The sequence below is a fragment of the Silurus meridionalis genome, chromosome 1 (genome assembly GCF_014805685.1).
Source record: "Silurus meridionalis isolate SWU-2019-XX chromosome 1, ASM1480568v1, whole genome shotgun sequence".
Taxonomy (NCBI): domain Eukaryota; kingdom Metazoa; phylum Chordata; class Actinopteri; order Siluriformes; family Siluridae; genus Silurus; species Silurus meridionalis.
The window spans coordinates 16,435,738-16,457,560 of record NC_060884.1 but is presented as its reverse complement, the minus strand read 5'-3'; the positions used below and the strand labels follow the sequence as shown (position 1 = coordinate 16,457,560).

At 38.6% G+C, this 21,823-nt stretch overlaps 2 protein-coding genes across 6 annotated transcripts in view; one reads left to right on the top strand and one right to left on the bottom strand.

Moving 5' to 3' along the window:
• kcnb1 (potassium voltage-gated channel, Shab-related subfamily, member 1) overlaps positions 1 to 7,491 on the top strand; it is a 31,249-nt gene extending 23,758 nt beyond the window's left edge. Inside the window, exon 4 of the mRNA XM_046859820.1 lies at positions 2,064 to 7,491. Coding sequence (XP_046715776.1) covers positions 2,064 to 3,983 — 1,920 coding nt within the window. The 3' untranslated portion in view covers positions 3,984 to 7,491. The remainder of the gene's footprint in view (positions 1 to 2,063) is intronic.
• Positions 7,492 to 9,920: 2,429 nt separating this feature from the next.
• stau1 (staufen double-stranded RNA binding protein 1) lies at positions 9,921 to 21,647 on the bottom strand. Of its 5 annotated transcripts, none has more exons than XM_046858686.1 (15): positions 21,455 to 21,647; positions 20,527 to 20,826; positions 18,049 to 18,170; positions 17,766 to 17,946; positions 17,485 to 17,638; positions 17,013 to 17,184; positions 16,412 to 16,504; positions 16,110 to 16,322; positions 14,770 to 14,913; positions 14,543 to 14,689; positions 14,309 to 14,384; positions 13,916 to 14,229; positions 13,697 to 13,819; positions 13,355 to 13,434; positions 9,921 to 10,790 (listed from the first exon to the last, which is right to left on the bottom strand). In XM_046858686.1, exons 2-15 carry the CDS (start codon positions 20,714 to 20,716, stop codon positions 10,703 to 10,705), a joined length of 2,097 nt encoding a protein of 698 aa, XP_046714642.1. In that variant the 5' UTR covers positions 20,717 to 20,826; positions 21,455 to 21,647; the 3' UTR covers positions 9,921 to 10,702. The 5 variants fall into 5 exon arrangements, with proteins under 5 accessions (XP_046714642.1, XP_046714649.1, XP_046714655.1 ...); XM_046858693.1 differs by having other exon boundaries at positions 17,485 to 17,635; XM_046858699.1 differs by having other exon boundaries at positions 17,790 to 17,946.
• Positions 21,648 to 21,823: the final 176 nt, after the last annotated feature.

Here is a 21,823-nt window from a genome sequence, read left to right as displayed (position 1 = left end):
AAACATGCCGGCACGTTTGTCAACCCCAGGGGGTTAATTGTGTTCATCATGTTGGTGCTGATTTAAAACTTGGACCATCAGGAAAAACAATTGTTTACTGATTAAAAATTTTTTTTCCATGGAGTTTTATATATATATATGTATATATATATATGTATGTATATAAATATAAATGCATATAAACATATAAATACATATAAATGTATATATATAAATGCGTGCTACATTAATCACGCATTAATAAAAATTGGTGCCGTTAAATGAATTTGAATATTGACGGTCCTAGTTAATATATTAACACAAAAAACTAATTTCAAATTTTGTTACCTAATGAATGTATCCTGGCTGAACATCCACCATATAGAACACAAAGCAAAGAAAAGATGATCAGGTGATCTGGTATGTCTCTGTTCTCAATCATGTTTACATCACTGACTCCCTCTGTCTCATCCACGTTAGCCCCATATTTCTTGCTGCCTTCTGCTTTCTGCCTACACCAGTGGTGGATTAAAAAAGCCACGCAATGACAGAAAATAGGTTGAAGTGCTAAAAAAAAGGCACACAGTAAGAAGAAACAATATTGATCATGTCACCAAACAGATTCAAACTAAAGTAATGAGTCTGTTTTGAAAATGTAAAGAGTAGAAAATTCAGATATTTGTGTAAAAATGTAATGAGTGAAAGTAAAAAGTCTGAAAAATAAGTAGTGAAATCAAGTACTGATACCAGAAAAATCTACAGTAATGAAGTATTTGTACTTCGTTACTTCCCACCTCTGACAAGAAGCACAGCAAAACCATTCCAAATACAGTGCATCTACACTCCTTTGACAGAATGTATATTGTCATAAAAAAAATTGTGCAATATGCCAAAAATATACATGTCAACTCTTCTGTCTACCCAGAGCACTATATATAATATTCTAAGTGCCTGTTATTCTGTCATGTTTTTTTGGGGTTTTTAGATAGGTTTGTTTTCTGAGGAAAATATTATTGTATTAACACTTAAACAGGATTAGGTAATTTCAGTAGTAAATGCACAAAAAAGATTTTTTAAAAAAGGATCAATCCTATAAGTTTTTAAGAGAGTGAAGTGTTTTATTTAAATAAATTAGTTTGTCTTTTTATTCTAACACCCTAACTCATTATTATATACTGTTTGTGGACCTTACTGACATTAACTGACACTGCCGCTGACTTTATATATGTTTGTAAGTCATTACTATACTGTATACTTTAGTTGAAGGTAAAGTTTGGCCCACTGAATTTGTCAGAACCTTAGTGGCGCTCTCAGCTCAGGTTATACGAATTGTATGTATCCCTAATTATAGCTATCCATAAAAAGAAGTACAAATCTTCTGGGGCTTTTATGTTCAGCAGCTTTTATACAGATAGTTTACCTTAAAATGGTGCAACAATATAAATATATATGTATATCATATCTGCAGAGGATCATGGTCTGAGCTGACAGAAGGGTTTTTTTTTATAATCTTAAATTTTTCACTTTGGATTCCTCCATGCCCATTATACAATCAGGTTTCTGTTCTTGGTTGACAGAAGTAAAACCATTTTGGTATTTCTTTCCCATACACCTCAAAGTGCATTCTGAGATAATTTTTAGTTCACTACAATTCTAATTCTAACATGAGTTACTATATTCTTCCTGACAGCTCAAAACAATCTGGCTCTTTTCCTCTGACCTCTCTTTTTTTAACAAGGCTTTTTCACCCTCAGAACTGTTGCTCACTCAATAATTTTAGTTTTTCACACTGTTGTGTGTGAAAATCCCAGGAGATCAGCAGTTTCTAAAATACTTAGACCAGCTTAACTGGCACCAGCTACCACGCCACAGTTTGTCACTGAGATCCCACTTTTTATTTTACCCATAGCCTGTCTTTATGTGTTCCTATTAAAGTGGACATTGAGTGTACACATCTGCATGACAAAGAACCATTGATCTAAACATATTTAACAATTATATATGCAATCTCTATGAATTGTAGAACATAACCCTCATTAATTAAATTTTCTCTATTTGTGTTTTCTGATTTTTCATATCTACAGATATTGGCCATCATCTCTATATTGTTTATTGTGCTGTCTACCATCGCTCTGTCTCTCAACACACTTCCAGAACTGCAAGACACAGATGAGTTTGGCCAGAGCACAGACAACCCTCAACTGGCCCATGTTGAGGCGGTTTGTATTGCTTGGTTTACCATGGAGTATCTCCTTCGCTTTCTCTCTGCACCCAATAAATGGAAGTTTTTCAAAGGTCCACTCAATGTCATTGACCTGTTGGCTATTCTTCCATACTATGTTACCATCTTCCTCACAGAGTCCAACAAAAGTGTACTGCAGTTTCAGAATGTGCGGCGAGTGGTGCAGATCTTTCGGATTATGAGAATTTTGCGAATCCTAAAATTAGCTCGTCACTCTACTGGGCTACAGTCACTCGGCTTCACGTTACGACGTAGTTACAATGAACTTGGCCTGCTAATACTCTTTTTAGCAATGGGCATCATGATCTTCTCAAGTTTGGTCTTCTTTGCTGAAAAGGATGAAGATGACACAAAGTTCAAGAGCATACCTGCCTCCTTCTGGTGGGCTACTATAACCATGACTACAGTGGGATATGGGGACATTTATCCAAAGACATTGTTAGGCAAGATAATTGGCGGTCTCTGCTGCATTGCTGGAGTGCTGGTCATTGCACTCCCTATACCTATTATTGTGAACAACTTCTCTGAGTTCTATAAGGAGCAAAAGAGACAAGAAAAAGCCGTCAAGAGACGTGAGGCTTTAGAACGAGCTAAACGCAATGGCAGCATAGTGTCTATGAATGTCAGGGATGCCTTTTCCCGTGGTGCAGAGCTTCTTGATGTGGTGGTGATGGAGAAAGCAGAGAAGCTTCAAGACAACCATCTTTCACCTAGTCGCTGGAAATGGTCATCCAAAAGAGCTGCTTCAGACACCAGTTCCAATCACACATTCAATCAAGAACAGGGTTCCCCGAGCAAAGCCAGGGCCTCCAGCCCTCAGAGGCTTAATTCACAAAAATTAGAGGAAGTGTACAACCAGATGACCAAGACTCAGTCACAACCCAACCTCAACACCAAAGACAGGAGTTCAAACCGAGCAGGTAACAGAAGGGATGAGATTGAGCTTGGTACTTTGCCAGGTCAAAGAGTTGGTCCATTTGGTGCTCATGAAGGAGTGGTGGATATGAAAAGTCTGTCCAGTATTGACAGCTACATCAGCTGTGCCACAGACTTCCAAGAAAATGCACGATTCCCTTTTAGTCCAGCAGTGTCCCTGCCATTGTCCCTGCCAGAGAGTTCTCGTTTTTCACACAGTTCTGGATTATCGGGACGGGTCAGTGCTAATCCAAGCCTTCAGACCACCATGGAACATGAATCCATGCTTACTCCACCGTGTTCAGCTGCAAAACCTCCTGATATAGAGGGTTCACATCATGGTGAAAATCTTCTGAAAACCTGTTCTCTTAGAGTGAATCATCACAGTTACGGGGATTCGAGTCCAGCTGGTGGCCTTTTATCAGACTGCTCCGCTCCTTCAGATCGCTCCTTGATCAGCCCAGAAGTATCTATTTACACTACAGCTAGCAGCAGGACTCCACCAAAAACTCCAGAGGGAGTTGCACTTACACCCACCATTTTTACATTTCACGATTCCTCTATCAACAGGTACATTGATGCTGATACTGATGATGAAGAACATCTCAGAGAAAGCAGTCCATCAGACCGTCTGCTTGGAGGTCTGGGAACCAAGCCTCATCTAAATATTAGTTACCAGAGGGGCACCAACCACTTGGAGGCAGCACAGAGGCTGTTGGGTCAGAACTGTCGATTCCCACTGGGAAACAATTCAAGTGGAAGTCATGATAATCATTTGGCATTAGATGCGTTCCACAGATGTAGAGGTGGCAAAGGACGTTCTAACACCTTTGATGAAGGCCTCTAAGACATTTGACTGCATTTAGTGACTACAGAGATTAAAGACCATGGAGGGAGGCAAAGGCAAATGAGATAGTAAACCTGAATGCTCAGTGCAGTGTCCACAATTGTACCACAGTTCATTTTTCTTCCTGTCTCTCTCTACTTTTGTGTCTTTGCTGCATTAGTGTTAGGTAGCCTGTACTGGCAAACCCAAAGGTAAACTGAAAACAAAATTGACTAATCTGACATGATTAGTTTTGTGCAGTCAAGTAGGAATGAAAAAAAAAAAAAATCAACACTTAACGGACAGAAAAAATCTGTAAAGTACAGACAGGGACAGTCATTCACTGCCAAAGTCATCCAGCCATTGCCCAGAATCCACTTTCATGATTAGGCTTTAGACCAAGCAAGTTAAAATTACAATGTTTATGAGAGCAACCCAATCCCAATCCCTATAAAGAAACTAGCCTTACTTAATTGCAGGTATGAATGTCTGAACAGCAACGATGCCTGAGTGTGTGAATGGGTTCAATACGAGGAGTTTGTCTTTACGGTAATATGTGATGTTTTACATTTCTGCACACACTCTTAAAGTTGTACACATACAGTGTAACTGATTTATTTTTATATAGACTTGAACATTGTAGATATCTAGAAATTTAACCATTTATTATTATCGATTGTGTTGGGCCAGTCAATTGTGTAACAACCATAATGGACATTTACACTGTGGGGATGCAAGCTTGCTTAAGTCATTGTTGTCTTTATTCTGTTTTATTAATGCCTTATTTTATTTTGCACTGGGCAAATTAGCAAAAATATTTATTTTATAAAGATGACTGGCCACAAAGTAGCATCTAATCACTATTATTGCAACTAGGAATGCCAAATCCTGGGTCAGCCTATTGAAAAAGTTCTGGTCAGATGATTGCATTACCTTTCATACTTGTCTAATAGAAACTAATATGTAGTATGAATTCTATTTCTACTTATACGATATTGCTAAGAGTGTGTGGATACCTGGCCACTATGGAAATATGTGGGTCTTCCACAAACTGCTGGCAAAGTTTGATCCCTACAATTGTCTAGAAGGTCTTTGAATGTTTTAGGATTAAGATTTCCCTTTACCTGAGCTATGGCGTCTAATTCAAACCTGTTCTAGCACGACAATGCACCTGTACACAAAACGAGGTTCATAAAGATATGGAGTGCCAAGTTCGGTGTGGAAGAACTTGTGTGATCTAAAGAAGGATTTGATCTCAACAATCACCTATGTGTTTTTTGTTGGATTGGAACGTTTACTGCGAACCAGACCTCCTCAATCGACATCAATGCCAGAGCACATTAATGTTCTTATGGATGAATGGGCAACAAATCTACATAGACACAGTCCAGAATATTTTAGAGAAACATCCAATAAGATTGAAGATTAATATAACAGCAAAGAGGGGTCTTTTGGAATGGAATGTTCCAAAAGCAAATATGGGGCTAACGGTCAGGACATCACATTTTTATAGTATGTATATATGGTAAACACAAGCCATTGTCAACCACTGTGTTACACATCTTGCTAAGATATTAAACGCATACCTTGGCATAGACTCTATATGTATTTGGATCTGTACTGAAGGGATGAAAAGCAAAAATCTTCCCACATTTGGTGTGTTGATGATTTTTGATACTAGATAAACATATCAATCCAAATCATCCCATAGGTGTTCAAGTGGGTTGAGATATGATAAATCCATGTTGCATACCCTGATGTTTTGTTAAAATGGACATTGTCATCCTTGAAGAGACATGTTTTATTTTAAGATAATTCATTTGTTACGATATTTGTAGCATCGCTTTCTCTGTACAAATGAACCCGAACCATACCAGCAAAATGCCCCTTCAGCATAACAGAACTACTACTTTTCTTTAATAGGGCACCCACATGAACTTCAATTGCATTATTGTTCCTACTAGTTTGTAAGTTTCTTTCTTTTATCACTAATCAACAAATACCATTTGTTCAATGTTTCTTGTGTATGGGTTAATAGGAAATTGCTTCGTATGTAGGCCATAGTCATTGGTCGAGAATTATTTTATGTCTTCTTTGATCTGAATTCTGAATCCCTAAGCCTTACCAAAAGACAGCATTTCAGACTTTTGTCAGACAAAATATTTTTCAACCAATCGAGTGAGTCAGACTAGCAGACAGATGTAGCGTACCCAACTCACACAGCAGTTCCAGGGAAACCACTAGTTGTATGTTATAGTGCCCCTATTAAGACGTGTGTCAAAATGACTACCTCAAATTCATGTATATCAAATTTGGTGTGAAGAGGCAGACTTGTTGCCCTCACTTCCTGTTTGGTCTTTGCTATCATAATCATAAGTCTGTTAAACTAGTTTTGACAAACTAAAGTTTTGACAACGCATTATCCTTTAAAAAAAAGTCTGATGCTTTGAGCAAATATTCTTGAAGATTTAATAAAATTTGTAGATGAGAAGCTAAAAAAAGGTTTTGTACATTGTGCAAAGTAGCTCAATATCTTAATATCAAGGGCAGAGATCCAAACTCTAATTATGTTTGTTTGTTTGTTTGTAATTATAAATACTGAAATGATAATGCAATTCAACCGTCCCTGATAATGTTTCTACTGTAATTCTAATGTCTCCATGCTTATTGGCAGAGCATTATTTTATTATGGTACATTTGATTTGAGTTCTGTAGTGGATCTTTTACAGCTGTTTTTAATATTGATCAAAACAACAAATCAGAATTTTGTCAGACACTGCATATAAATATTTTCAGTGTGAAAATGTTTGAGGTAACAGTCAACAAACAGTGATGACAATCAAAACATTGTAAAGGATATGAAAACATTCATCTCGTTCATGGATCAAACTGTGATAAAATAATAATCACAGATAAAATCATAAAGTTTAATTGTTTTATCATATTTAATAGATTTAGCCTATTTAATACATTGTTTTTAATTCAGTTTTTTTTTTTTTTAAACATATTTTTGTCTTGTAATATTATATGACATGGCCCATAAAAGCTGTACTTGTGAGCTTGCTTTAAATTTATTTGAGTTATTTTTATCCATTCTTACACAGGCAATTGTTAGGTAGGCTAATCATTTGAATATGCATTTGATAAATGTAAAAAAAAAAAATCAGCATTATTTAATTTCCAGGGAATTTACATAAACAAAAGCGAAAATTGTTTAGACCCTGAGTCCTCTAAAATCCTTTATGGTGTTGTTTGTAGGTCTAAAGGCTGTGTGTTTTGTAAACTTTCTACCTGTCAACTTTCTATGCTGTTGTTTCTGTATGTGTTACAGTATGTCATTTGAAGCATGTTGTACTTCTGGAGTTCTATCTTGTTCTATATGTGATAATACTTTGTCTTGTAATGAAATGGGAAAAAAAAATTGTCGAAATGTCCGATCCTCTTTCAGTTTCTTTCCAGCAAAAAGAAACCTTTTCCCAATTCCCCATTTTGACTGGCTGAACATTGAATAAAATATAAAATCGAAAAATGTGTTTTTACATTTTTTTTATTGTTGTTTATTGAAAATATTGTATGGAGTAATGAAAAACAAATGTCAGACTACTGAGACTATTATGATTCACCATAATGACTTTTTTTGGTTAGGGTCCCAGTATATCTGAAGCATATCCCAGGAACACTAAGTAGTTACATCTTAATACTGGCATGCTTTTTTGTAGGTTGGAAGTATTGGGGAGAACCAAGGACATGTGACATGATATGTGACAATTTACCGGCTGTGCCACTATTATTCATCAAATTTAGTTTCTATGTGATATCTGTTCACCCAATATACACTGACCAGGCATAACATTATGACAGGTGAGTGAATAACACTGAGTATCTCTTCATCATGCCACATGTTAATGGGTGGGATATATATTAGGCAGCAAGGGAACATTTTGTTCTCAAAGCTGATGTGTTAGAAGCAAGAAAAATGGGCAAGCGTAAGGATTTGAGTGAGTTTGATTAGGGCCAAATTCTGATTGCTAGACACCTGGGTCCGAGAATCTCCAAAACTGCAGCTCTTGAGGGCTATTCCCAGTCTGCAGTGGTCAGTATCTATTAAAAGTTGTCCCAAGAAGGAACAGTGGTGAACCGGCGACAGGGTCATGAAACGCCGAGGCTCACTGATGCATGTAAGGAGTAAAGGCTGGACCGTGGGGTCTGCGCCAACAAATTGCTGAAGAAGTGAATGCTGTTATTTCTTGATAGGGCAGGACTGTTTTGGCAGCAAAAACTGGGACCAACACAATATTAGGCAGGTGGTCATAATGTTATGCCTGTGTATATACATGTAGTACATAAAACCTCTTGCTAGTGCTTTTGAATAACAAAGAAAGCTGTACCTTTAAAATACTATCTGAGAGAATTGAGAAAAGGGAACGCATTAAAGTTCTTTCATTTCTCGGGTGCACATTTCTGGAAATATAAAACCTTTTTATTAACCCCAAGCACTACTCTCTACTGCCTTGACGTAAATTGTTCACAAATTATACATATGCTACAGCCTGAGGGTAAAAAATTTGAAGACATAAATGAAATGAGTCTCAACTGCTTCATTTTGATGTTCGATTTGGGTCTGATAAAACGCTTCCACTTTTTCATTAACAAGCCTTGCAAAGTCTTTGGAGTGTGGAATGATGGTTAAAAACGCATTAAACCTCAGCTCCAATTTCTCTAAATTATTCCAAACTTATTAAATGAAGTTTGGATTTATACCACTTTATGGCGTATAATAATTCTCTTCGCGTGAATGAATTGTCTTCCTGTGCCCTCTAGTGGGACATTGAGCGTTTTCCTTCACCAGTTTAGAGAATCTATTGTACACTTGAATCATTAGCGAATTATTAATGGATTGGTGGAAGACAATTACTAAAGTCTGGTGCATTGATGAAGTACTCAGGAATCTTTCATTAAGGCATGACAAACTTCCCTATGCCTGTATGGTGAAGACAACACTTTAATAAGACCCACGTCTTGGAACATGGAAATGCCTGCACAACCCACATCCCCATAATCGAGAGTCTGTAATTCTCATGATGAGATTACCGTATTTTCCGGACTATAAGCCGCTACTTTTTTCCCACGTTTTGTACCCTGCGGCTTAAACAGTGAAGCGGCTAATTTATGGATTTTTCCTGGGTTTTTCCCGGTTTCACAAACTTCATACCGCCAAAAAACGGAGCCCCATAACATTAGACCAATGAAATTGCCGAACGGGTTCAGGTGAACCAATGAAACTCTTTATATTAAATCAGATGCGCTCCCACTGAATAGGGCCGCACCACATCATAAATATAGATGAGGTTCCTCTGATGTTTGACCTGCCGCCCACTCAGACTGTCTACAGGAAATGGGAATCATTCGTCACGCTGAAAACAACCAGGCATGAAAAAACACACTTCACCTGTGTTCTGAGCTGCACGGCATCGGGAGAAAAGCTTCACAGATGGTGATTTTTAAATGCACGACGATGCCAAAAGATAAACTCCAGAGAGAAATAGTTGTGAAAGGAAGGAGGAAGACAGTGAACAATGACTTTCTTGGTCGGCTACTGTTCAGATTCAAGTCGTGTAACAGACACTGTCTTTAGTTAAAGCCTGTGTAAAATTCATTAGTTTCAGTGTTTCAGTGTTCGGCGTATTTATTTTAAAAAATCTTTGTCAAATTCAGTGGGTGCGGTTTATATTTGGGTGCGCTTAATAGTCCGGAAATTACTGTACTTGATTGTCAGGTTGTGCTGAAACTCCTAAAATTCTGTCGATCCTAAATGAGTATGTTCAAGAACACGAGGGAAGTGAAAAGTAACACTGATGTAACAACAGGGTGAAGTAACAAAATGTGAAATCCTGAAGAACAAACACATTTTATGAAATCACAGACTATTGAATAAAATAAATAGCCCAAGACTGTATAGACCAATTTTAGAATAGAACTTTACTTGCATTTCATGAGGGAACGAAAAAGGGGACCAGACTGGCAGAAAAACAGGTTTACACTGAAAGGGAAGGTGTGAGACTTTGACTGTAGGAGAGAGTTTTGAACCGTGCTTTAACCACAACAACTGGACAACCACAACTCTCTCTCTCTCTCTCTCTCTCTCACACACACACACACACACACACACACACACACACACACACACACACACACACACACACACACACACACAACCAAACATCAAACAGGGATTAAGAAAATACTTTCCCAGTCCAACATGGAAATGCAAATTAATGCTTTTTTACGGTTGCCACCTTAAAAGCACTGGAGAAATATGACAGAGAGCTCTTGCCTTTGCTTCATCATATCCTTCTATCATTTCAAACTGCATATCACAACAGCTGCACAGCCTCTATATGTTCTCATTATGCATAAAAAAAATTAAATACATTTGAATGGCTTACTTACTTTTAACAAATAAAAAAAGCTCTCTATTCATGTTATAGGTCACATTGTTTTTGCAATCCAAAAAAAAAAAAAAAAAAAGCACCACTGGATATGATGAAGCAAAACAACTATTATTACAATTAAACATCAAGTTAGGAGAACTCTCTCAGTTAATCTTGTTTAACTGTGAAGCGGGAACACTTTAGAAAGGTTAAAATTCAGTGTGAACAAGGCTTTGGAAAGCAGCCTCTAAGAACTCTGCTCCTGTCTTTTCTCTAGTGTTTCCTAAATGGTGCCATCAAGGAGATATTCTACACAGCGCCATCCAGAGTTTTTCCCATGGTGCTTGAGTTAGCCGGTTTGAGCATTGTGTCACTTTCAAGATCAGGTTTGCTGCACCTACGATAGAAAAGACAAAAAACAAACAAAAGGACATTTAGTTGAAATGTTTCTTTTTTTTTCAAACTTACAACACCTTCCCTTTATGTAAGGAATAATCCACAGCTTGGCTTATCCTTCTTATATCATGGTCACAGACTTGTTACAGAGTCAGAGCTGTCTCTCTACCAATAATGAAGCTGATTTTATTAACTCCTTGCAATACTTTCATGGTAATGTTAACGTCTGCTGTTCCTCAAACTGAACTTATCAAAATTCACCAAATAAGTTAAATGACATGCAAAAATGTACGATGGCATTTTAGTGCTAAATCTAAGTTTACGAGAATAAAGTGGTGAAACTACGAGAATAAAATTTTAGTTCTACCGGCTGAAGTATTGGTCCGCCGGTCGAGAAACACCTCCCCGCTTCAAAAAGCACGCAGACGAAACATTGGTATCCTTTAAGTCGCCATGGTTAGTTATATCTGTGTGCTATTCGAAGAGGAAATGTTTCTCAAAAGGATGATACACTGGCAGATTCTGTGACCTTAGAGGGCGCTATTGCTCAAATATGGAAATGGATCTTTTTTTTTTTTTTTTTTTGTATAGTTCAATTCGCACATCTGTTTCTCCGCAGCACCACAACAGACTGTTCTCCAGGCGAGTTCAGGGTGACGTGCACGGCCCCGAGCTCGTTCTCGCACAGACATTTAATGAACTTAAAGAACTTTTCTGGATGATTAATTTAAAGATGCATTCGGGCAGTACTTCAGTCAGCGCTGCTACAACGTTATTCTCGTAGTTGTAAAAATGAGCTGTTTATCACAGTCTCATTCTGTATGTTACTGTGTTACTCTGATTACTTATAATTAACTTACACTGCTCAAAAAAATTTAAGGAACACTTTTTGATCAGAGTATAGCATCACGTCTATTAAACTTCTGGGATATTGATCTGGTCAGTTAAGTAGCAGAGTTGCTTTGGTGTTAGTGAAATTAACATGTGCACTGGAGGGGCAACAATCAGACGACCCCAAAACAGGAATGGGTTTACAGACCCTTTTTTCCCCCTCCTCATCTTTTCTTACTTTTTTTTTACTAGTTTTACATTTGGCTAGGGTCGGTGTCACTACTGGTAACATGAAGCGATACCTGGACCCTACAGAGGTTGCACAGGCATTCCAAATACGGCACATCAACACGTGCCATTGCCAGAAGGTTTGCTGTGTTTTCCAGCACAGAGGAGATTCCAGAAGACAGGCAGTTACTCTAGAAGAGCTGGACAGGGACGTAGAAGGTCTTTAGCATCAGCAGGAAAGGTATCTGCTCCTTTGTGCAAGGGGGAACAGGATGAGCACTGCAATAGCCCTACAAAATAACCTCCAGCAGCCCATGAAGCCTCCGACCAAACAATCACAAACAGACTTCACGAGGGTCGCCCGAGGACCCGACATCCTCTGGTGGGCCCGACTTCCTCTAATGGGCCGTGTTCACTGCTTGGCACCGGGAAGCGCATCTAGCATTTGCCCTAGAATGTCACAATTGGCGGGTCCGCCACTGGCGCACTGTGTCACATGTGCTCAGGGTGAACCTGCTCTGGAGAAGCAATGGAGAATGTTATGCTGCTTGTAACATCGTTCAGCATGGCGGTATGATAGTGGGTCAGTGATGGTCTGGGGAGGCATATCCATGGAGGGACGTACAGACCTCTAGATGCTAGACAACGTCACTTGACTTCCATTAGCTATCGGGATGAAATCCTGCGACCCATTGTCACACCCTACGCTGGTGCAGTGGGTCCTGGGTTCCTCCTGGTGCACGACAATGCCCGCCTCATGTGGTGAGAGTATGCAGGCAGTTCCTGAAGGATAAAGGAATTGATACAATTGACTGGCCCCTATGCCCGCCTTAACCTAATTCCAAAATAACACCTCTGGGTCATCATGTCTGGTCAATCCGAGATTATAGCCAGGTTACATCTCAGACTGTCCAGGAGCTCAGTGATGCCCTGGTCCAGATCTGGGAGGAGATACCCCATGACACGATCTGTCCTCTCATTAGGCGCATGCCCCAACATTGCCATGCATGTATACAAACTACCAAGTACCATTTTAAGTTGCTGCATTGAAATTTCAGCAAAATTGATTAGCGTGCCCGCTGTACTAGCGTCCTCTGTAGGTTGACCATAGTCATTTCTATCAAACGATGGAACACATTAACATATTAATTAACACACGTTCCTAACACATTACCCTGTCCATATCAATATAGGTATCTGGCATGATGTTTTTTTTCCTTTTGATATCTGATGTGTTTTCAAAGAGTTCTTTAATTTTTCTGAGCCGTGTAGAGTAGTGACTAAACTGACCCTAGTTAGGAAACCAAGTACAGACTGTGGTAAAAGACAATTACCCTATTACATATAAACTGTTAGTAACAGTTTATTACAGTAACAGTATAACAGTATAGACAAACGGTTCTAATCGATCTTTTTCTTGGACGTGTTTTATTTGTCCTAATATCCGAACTGATAAACAAACTGTTGTATGGAATCCTTTATCTGACTCAAAACCTTACAACTGACCCAGAAATTGGTCCGTTGGCTGGCCGTTCACTGGACTGTTGGTCCAACTCTGAGAGCAGCTTCAATATGTTAAATGCAGCCTGTGGAAGAAAGCAATGCATTAAAGTTAAATATAATATAACAAGACTGCATCAAATTGCATGGTTCTAATTGAACTAAAATCCCCTCAGTAGTTGTCTAGGAATTTACCTAAGCTTTTTAGTTGACTGAATCCCTAGTAGCTAAATTCAAAATTTCAATAGGAATATCATTGTGTCTCTGAACTCAGGAGAATACCTGAAAGGCTTTTTAATAACTACTTCAACATGAATCATATTCTCATGGTTTAGCATCTAAGCTCACCATGTCGTGACAGGACTCCACATCTTTCCCGATCCCATGGCTTATAAGAGGCGGCTGAGAAGAGCAGTTGATGAGAGAGACAAATTCGTTCTTGTTGTTTTTTGGAAAGTCTTTGTATTCTACCTGTAGTGAGCAGAATACAATAATGATTTCTTACTCTGCTGTAGTTACTTGTACGTTTGTGGTAAATGAGTCTGTATGTTGCTGTTAATTGCCCACCTGTAGGCCTTGTACGGTGGCCAGGTAGCCAAGCCGTTCAGATGGTCTTGTGAAGGGGCCATGGGGTCTCATTGCTAGGTTTTTACTCCCCTTTAGTATTCCTTCAGCTGTGGGAGAATTACCAGAATACAGAAGCTCGTTGGCAATCGTTGCCGTCAGTGTTGCCATGGCCTGGTTTAGGCGGCCGTAGTCCTTGGCATGTGGTGCTTGGCTGGCACCAACCGCTTGTGCCACCTCAGGCACCATGGGTAGAATGCCAGCAGGAAGCTGCTGATGGCTAAGGAAGGGGACACGGAAATCCTCCTCCTTCGGGACTATAAAGAGGACATTTGTAGTAAAAGAAATCTGAAGTTATAGTATGTAAAAACACTTGAAAAATTTAATGCCACTTACCCAAACCCCCCTCCTCCACAGAGCCCGGCTCAAAAAAGGTCACTTTACGTCCATCTCCAGTTTTTTTCAGAGGAGGCTTTACAAGTGGTACAAAAGGAAGGCAAGTGTTTGAACAAGGCATGAAAGATTCATAACCGACTAAAATCTGACCCTTTCCACCATGGCCGAGTTTTATCTGCAATCTCTGCCCCTCTCTATGACAAACAAAAAGTGCATAAATGTTTGAGAATGAACCTTCTCTTCTGTTTTCAGTGCTGGTTTGGGAGGCTGAGGTTGAGGCACTTTAAATCCCAAGAGCTCCAGCATCTTCTCTGCTGCATTCCTCTTGGCCACCTTTTTACTTGGACCCATACCTTCTGCAGTCTGACCGGTGACTGACACCTGATGGAGCCAGATGGATAAATGAGTTCATAGCTACTTTATGACCAAAAAAAAAAAAAAAAAAAGATTAAATGACAAACCTGCATGACAAACTCTCTACGGCGAGGCAGTCCTCTCTCGGTCACCAGGATGTACTCTGGCTCTTTTACTTTCTTGGCTTGCTGGATCTGAGCCAGTCTGCTAATTGGGTTTATTCCTTGCCCATATTCTGGACTGGTCTGCAGCTAAAAACAAAGGTGTTGTTTAATTCCTTCAGCTTTAATTAAACTAAATTAAATTAAAAATTTTTTTAAAAAAAACATGGTAACACCTATATAAGACGCAGAGCTTTTAGCATTTACACCAGCTAAAAAATGACGCTAAATGTAGTTGAGTACATTTTACAACCAAAATCATTTAAATTTAAGCATTGATGTGTTTTAATTAGGAACAATTTACTTCAATTCAAGACTCCAGGCTTAGATAGAAGAAGTCCGATTCGGCTACCAATCTCAGTCAAATCTTTGCAGAGGTGATATGAAATTAGCATCAAACTACCAGTTTTCTCACAATAAGTTAATATACAGCCAGGTACGATAATGCTGTAAATACAAATGTGAAAAGAAAGACACTTTTATATATTTTTAACGTGCATGAATAAATCCAACCCCCCAGTGACAGATTTAAGTTTCACTTTCCATGATCCGTGACTGACACAGGAGCATCTGGGTGGCAGATTGAAATATTTAACAATGTCTGGGATATTCTGTACAGGCTTCTTCTTTTCTTATTTCATTGTGTAAATTATATTTCTGATTGCTTTTCGTCTATGAAAATCCTTAGTCAGGGACACGCCTACTTCATATATCTCATATAGCCGAAAGAAGTTTTATTCATACAGGCATTTTATTTAAAATTGTTTAAAAAATGTAAACGGTTTTAATGTTGATCACAAATGTTAATAATAATAAACTTTTATTAATGTTATAAAAAAAAAAGAAATTTTATGTTTTGCATTTCTTCTCCTTAAACGCACCAAAATTGAACCAAACCGTGACTTAAAAACTGAGGTATTCTATGTATCTGTGTATCGTTACACCTCTAATGTTTACAGTAGCTTACAAAAGTTAGTACACCCCTTACATTTCAGCAATCATTTTAGTATATCTTTTTGAGGGACAATACAATAAAAATGAAACTTGGGTATATTTTAGAGGAGTCAGTGTGCAGTTTGTATAGCAGTACAGATTTACTGTCCTCTGAAAATAACTCAACATACAGCCATTATTGTCTAAATAACTGCCAACAAAAGCGAATACACCCTAAATAATAACAGCTGTACAACGTTGAAAGCCACATGTTCTATTCATCATGTTCGTGTTTTTGTGTGTACTGTATATAGATATAAAGGAAAATTTTATTAAATGAACAACACACAAACCTTAATGATGGATTTGGTTTTCTTTTTAATGCGAGGTGGCATCTTGTCCATGACCGGTAGTTGTGGCAACTTCCGCAGCTCCTCCAAAACAGCAATGGCGGCTAGTTTCTTGGCGATCTTCTTGCTCTTGCCCTCCCCTTCTCCAGTGAACTCTCCAACAGTCACTTTCACCACAAAACTCTTCATATGAGGTGGTCCTGCCTCCTTCAGCACCTGATCAGAGGATTGGTTTCATTACTGTGCCAAGCTAAAATCTTACAAATTGAATTGTGTAAGGAACAAATGTGAAGGTTGCTGTATACGTCAAAGTTCACAGGCATGTTCCGCTTCAGTGCAATCTCAAACACTTGGCTGATCTCAGATTTGTTGAGGTTTTCTTCTTCAGTTTTTTTTATCTATACACAAAAAGTAATCATAGTGCATGAAAGAAAATAGTTAACCATTAAACCATGTAAATTTCATTTACACTAATATTACACATTAATTTTTTTTTTAACAATTCACTGTTGATATAGCATTATAATACAACCGATTGTAGGAAACAAAATATGCAAGCAACATTACTGTGGGTAAATAAACAGAGAAAGAAATTTCCGTCACTATGCTACTGCTAAAGCTTATGTCCAAAGAAAACCAATGTATATATATATATATATATATATATATATATATATATATATATATATATATATATATATATATATATATATATATATATATATATATATATATATATATATATATATATATATATATATATATATATATATATATATATATATATATATACATATATACATATTTATATATATTCTTAAACATATTTAATTGTGTGACAATCACCTAACCGATTAGTGATATTATGTCCAGAATAACCGAATTCAGTACTCAATAATGACCTACCACTACTAGCTGCTGTAACAGTGGCTCTTTCTGCAGTGATTTGATAGCTTTAGCAGCAGCATCATGTTTAGCCGCCTGGCGTGTGCGGCCCTTTCCATGGAATTGATGTCCTCCAATGGACAGCTCCATGTGATACATCACTGGCGCCACGGGAGGAAACGGATAATAATACCTGGTCAGGTAAAAGCCCAGTGGTCACACACATGGCAGGAAATCCTCAGATTTATTTGTATTGTATATGTGCTCAGATTTATTTGTATTGTATATGTGCTCAGATTTATTTGTATTGTATATGTGCTCAGATTTATTTGTATTTTGTTTATGAAACTAATTTCTAAAGCGTAGTTAATTCACTTTGCATACAGTATCAGCACACAGTTTTTATTTCTCAGGATAGCAAATAGCAAAAACTTTAGACGTTTAGATGTCCTACAACTAAATCCTATACTGTGAAGGCACAAGGTGTACATACTGTTGCATGGAGCGTGCGTAAGGCCCCGGTGCTCTGATATTGTAGTTGAATGTGGGTCTCATTCCTTGGTAGGGGTCTATAAGCTTATAGATTGGCTTCTTCCCCAACTTCATACAAAGTGCATTCAGCTCCACAGTGTGGGTCATGCTATCTGCTAAGAGAAAAACTAGTCAAAGAGCTGGCATAGTGCTTTATGTGCAGAATACTGATCAGATACTACAGTGAAATGTTACACATGCAGGTCAAAATTAAACAAAGAAAAAATAAGTATCAGAACATACACTCTGGGCCTCTGTAGAACCCACCTGGGTTCCTGCCTTGGTGTCGTGGGATTCTGCTATTGGGTTTGGGCAGCGTGGTCTGGGTGAGAGCACAGGCTGCTGCAGAGTGCTGAGCTTTCTTTATACTCGTGCCCTCTGCATCCCAGTGCTGCTCCCCCAGAGTCAACTGCACAGTAAATATCTAGACAGAAAGAAAGAGCAGGAGAAGTATACCTGTAACTGGGGCAGGGAGAAAAGGAGGTACACAAGACAGAAAGAAGAAAAAAATGAGGTAGAGGTGTACCTTGGAATGGGCTGGTCCTTGCTCGCTGAGCAGCTTGTACTCAGGCTGGATCTTATTGTAACGGGCTAACTCATTCACCAAACACATGGGGGTCTTCTCTTTAGGGTTTGCCATGTTAGAAGCTGCAACAAGAAAAACATTTTTTTTGTCCATTTCTTGTTCCACCTACTTTTAAAAATCTGAACAGCTGGTTTATTATGAGCTGTGAGCTATTACAGATCACATCACACAATCCATTCAAAGTTTTATTCTGTAAAAAAATAAATACAATTAATGACATTCACCTTATTCCATAGCATACAGTGGTGTGAAAAAGTGTTTGCCCCTTCCTGATTTCTTATTTTTTTTGCATGTTTGTCACATTTAAATGTTTCAGATCATTGAACTAATTTAAATATTAGTAAAAGATAACACAAGTGAACACAACATGCAGTTTTTAAATTAGGTTCTTTATTATTGAGGGAAAACTAAATCCAAAACTACATGGCCCTGTGTGAAAAAAGTTTTTGCCCCCCTGTTAAAACTTGGGTTTATCACACCTGAGTTCAATTTCTCTTCCCACACCCAGGCCTGATTACTGCCACACCTGTTCACAATCAAGAAATCTCTTAAATAGGACCTGCCTGACAAAGTGAAGTAGACCAAAAGATCCACAAAAGCTAGATATCATGCTGAGATCCAAAGAAATTCAGAAACAAATGAGAAAGAAAGTAATGGAGATCTATCAGTCTGGAAAAGGTTATAAAGCCGTTTCTAAAGCTTAGGGACTGCAGCGAACCACAGTGAGAGCCATTATTCACAAATGGCAAACACTTTCACACCACTGTATATTAGAAAACTCAAAACTGAGTTTCTATTGTTCATCCTTGAGATGTTTCTCAACCAAAGCTCATTTGTGAGAAATTCTTCTGATCGTAACATGCTTTAGAAAGACAGATCTCTGCTGATATAAAGTCCCACAGCTGACGGTGCAAACCAGCACAAAAAGCCAAGCAGTCAAAGACTTGTGTACAGTCCTTCGAAACGAAACCGTGTCAAAAAACAAAAATGAACACAGTTGCTTCCATGAATGTTTAAATCGAAGTTCGTGACCTGAGACTCTTCCTACAGTTGGTCATATAGCCAATAGCCAATCTTTGAAAACAAGGCAGCAAGCTTGATACAAGTCATCTACTGGCCACAGAAAACATTTGATTGCGATATAATCTGGCCACCATTCAATGAGTGTCCATTGTTGCATCTTAAAAACGACCAGACACCCCTCTTAACCTTCATATATTCATATGGTGAAGCATGATGGTGGCAGCACTGGGGTTGTGAGAAAGTATTTAAACAGCAGGAACTGTATGTTTGAGAGAAAGAGGAACACATTTTTCTCAAACGCAACAACATTTATGACTAGCTTTTTTAAAGAGCTTGCACAAATCTTTTAAACAAATGCTTTTAATAGAAACTCTGGGATGTAGCGAAATGAACTACTTCTTACATTTGTGAACAGCTGCACACACCTTTCACTATGCACACAAGCTCACTCAGGTGACGGCTTGTCAGATCATGTTGGAGAAATCAACTGCTAACACATTAACTTACGATTTGCTTCTTTAAGATGCATATCAGCAGATACCAATTCTGAAAACCAATACTGAGAAATCGGTGTAATCAGATGAGTTTGGCGCAGGAGAAAGAAAACAAGGTGCACAAATGCAATGCCTGTGTAAATCCTTTCTACATTCAAATGAACACGTTTGGCTGCAGGCACATTTTCAAGAGAAACTGGAAATAACTTTCTCTAATCACTGAATAAGACAGAGGATGTGGTTGGATGCAAAGATGACTCTTTGAACGGCAGGCCTTCATCCTGTATTTCGAAACACGCACATGCAAAATAGGACTTCCATATTCCAGGACTGTGCAGCTTCGGGTTAACACAGATTTCTAACACCTTCCTTTCAGCCAATTTTGTAAACGTAGTGACAAACATTTATAGCATTTGGCAGATGTTATTATCCATAATAATTAAGCTCAAAGGTCCAGCAGGGGCAGGCTGATGGTGCTGGAGTTTGAACTCACAACCTTCTGATTAGAAATCACTCCCTACCCGTTCACCAGTTTACCAATTTACCATTACACCATTTTTCTCACTAACTGAACATAATCATATTAGGCTGCCACACTCCGTTACCATACAGTGAACATCTCTAGATAGAGACCTATCAGAAAATAAGCAGTACAGCATCATTCTCTCTAGCCTGTCAAAACCTTTTGGCAGTGGCTGCAAAATCCAGCTGTGCCAAGTTTCTTTAAGAAGACTGAAGTGTGTAAGTTCAAAAAAAAGGTGCAAAATCTGGACACAAGTGTAAAAAGCTATTTGCATCCATTTGAATCCACTTTAGTGTACAGCTGGAGGGTAAAATAAATTGATCGGAGGAGATGCAAATATTTGGAATGCACTTTGTTTTCCAACAAACGTACACCTACCTGTAGGGTTGCAGAAGGGTGTGACTGAGGCGGAGGGCAGGGCAGAGGTTCGGAGCGGGTGACTGGCACTTTCTGAAGGTAAGGAGCCAGTAGCAGGAGGGATGCTGAAGCCGGGTTGGGGCTGTGCTAGCTGTAATGGAGCAGAACTGGGCGCAGGGCTGCCAGGAGACTGGAACTGAAGCTGGGACATTTTGGCGGATGATCAGAAAGACGCTTAAGCAGTCGGAGTTCTTACAATGATCCGGGTTCAGGAAAAGGCGACTGGTTGTTTACGACACGTAGAAGATTCTAAAGCCCTGCCTGTCAAGAGAAGCGAAATTAAAAAAAAAATAAAAAAAGAATACAAGAAATCGTCATCACCGCGTTTTCCCAATAAGCCAAGGTAAAATAATAAACTCTAATAAACTCCATAATGTGATATATAAAGATCGTATATTGGAGCACTGCCAATGACAGGTTTACGGTCCTGAATGCTTTGACAGTCTCAGGCTGATCCTGTAAGTACAATCTCTTTTTCTAACAGACATTTCTGTATTCCTATAGAGATGAGTTGATAAGAGGAAGGCTCCTTCAGTTCATCAGAAAAGTGACCGCGGTGGATCAATAAAACGTAGCTGAGAATGAAGTGTAGCCTCCGCTAGCTAACATTAGCCAGTACACAGAGGCGAAACCGGTAATCGGAAGTCATTGTTACACCTGCACGGGTTTACCGGAATGAAAAATAAACAGCAAACGCAATTGAGTGCATGTCTGACACACGCCCCAAACACACAGAACGAACAGGTTTTATATTGAATGGACAATTTAACATGTTATCATTAAAGCCAGAAATGGAGCAGAAGATACAGCTAATATTAACTGCTAGCTGGTTTGCAGAGGAGAGCAGAGCAGAGCGGTGCATCCTGCTTTCCCCGTCACAGCACCTCACCTCGCCTTATTTCGCTCCACGGGGAAATTACTCCATGAGAAAGCACGTTGACATTAGCGTCCGGGTTTTGGGGAGTGATATAGTGCGGGTTGAAATTAAATTATAGGTGAGGTAGAGCAGAGAAAGTAGACAGGGCAAACACTAAAGAGAATCGCCTAATGGTCCAGCCACTTCCGGTAATTACATCACTTCCGGGCTTGGTTTCGGAAAGCAGATGGTGCTTGGAATACATTCTGATTCAAAACCTTAAACTTCACAGACCCCTTTTTGACGCCAATTATATAATATTTATATATATTTTATATATATATATATATATATATATATATATATATATATATATATATATATATATATATATATATATAT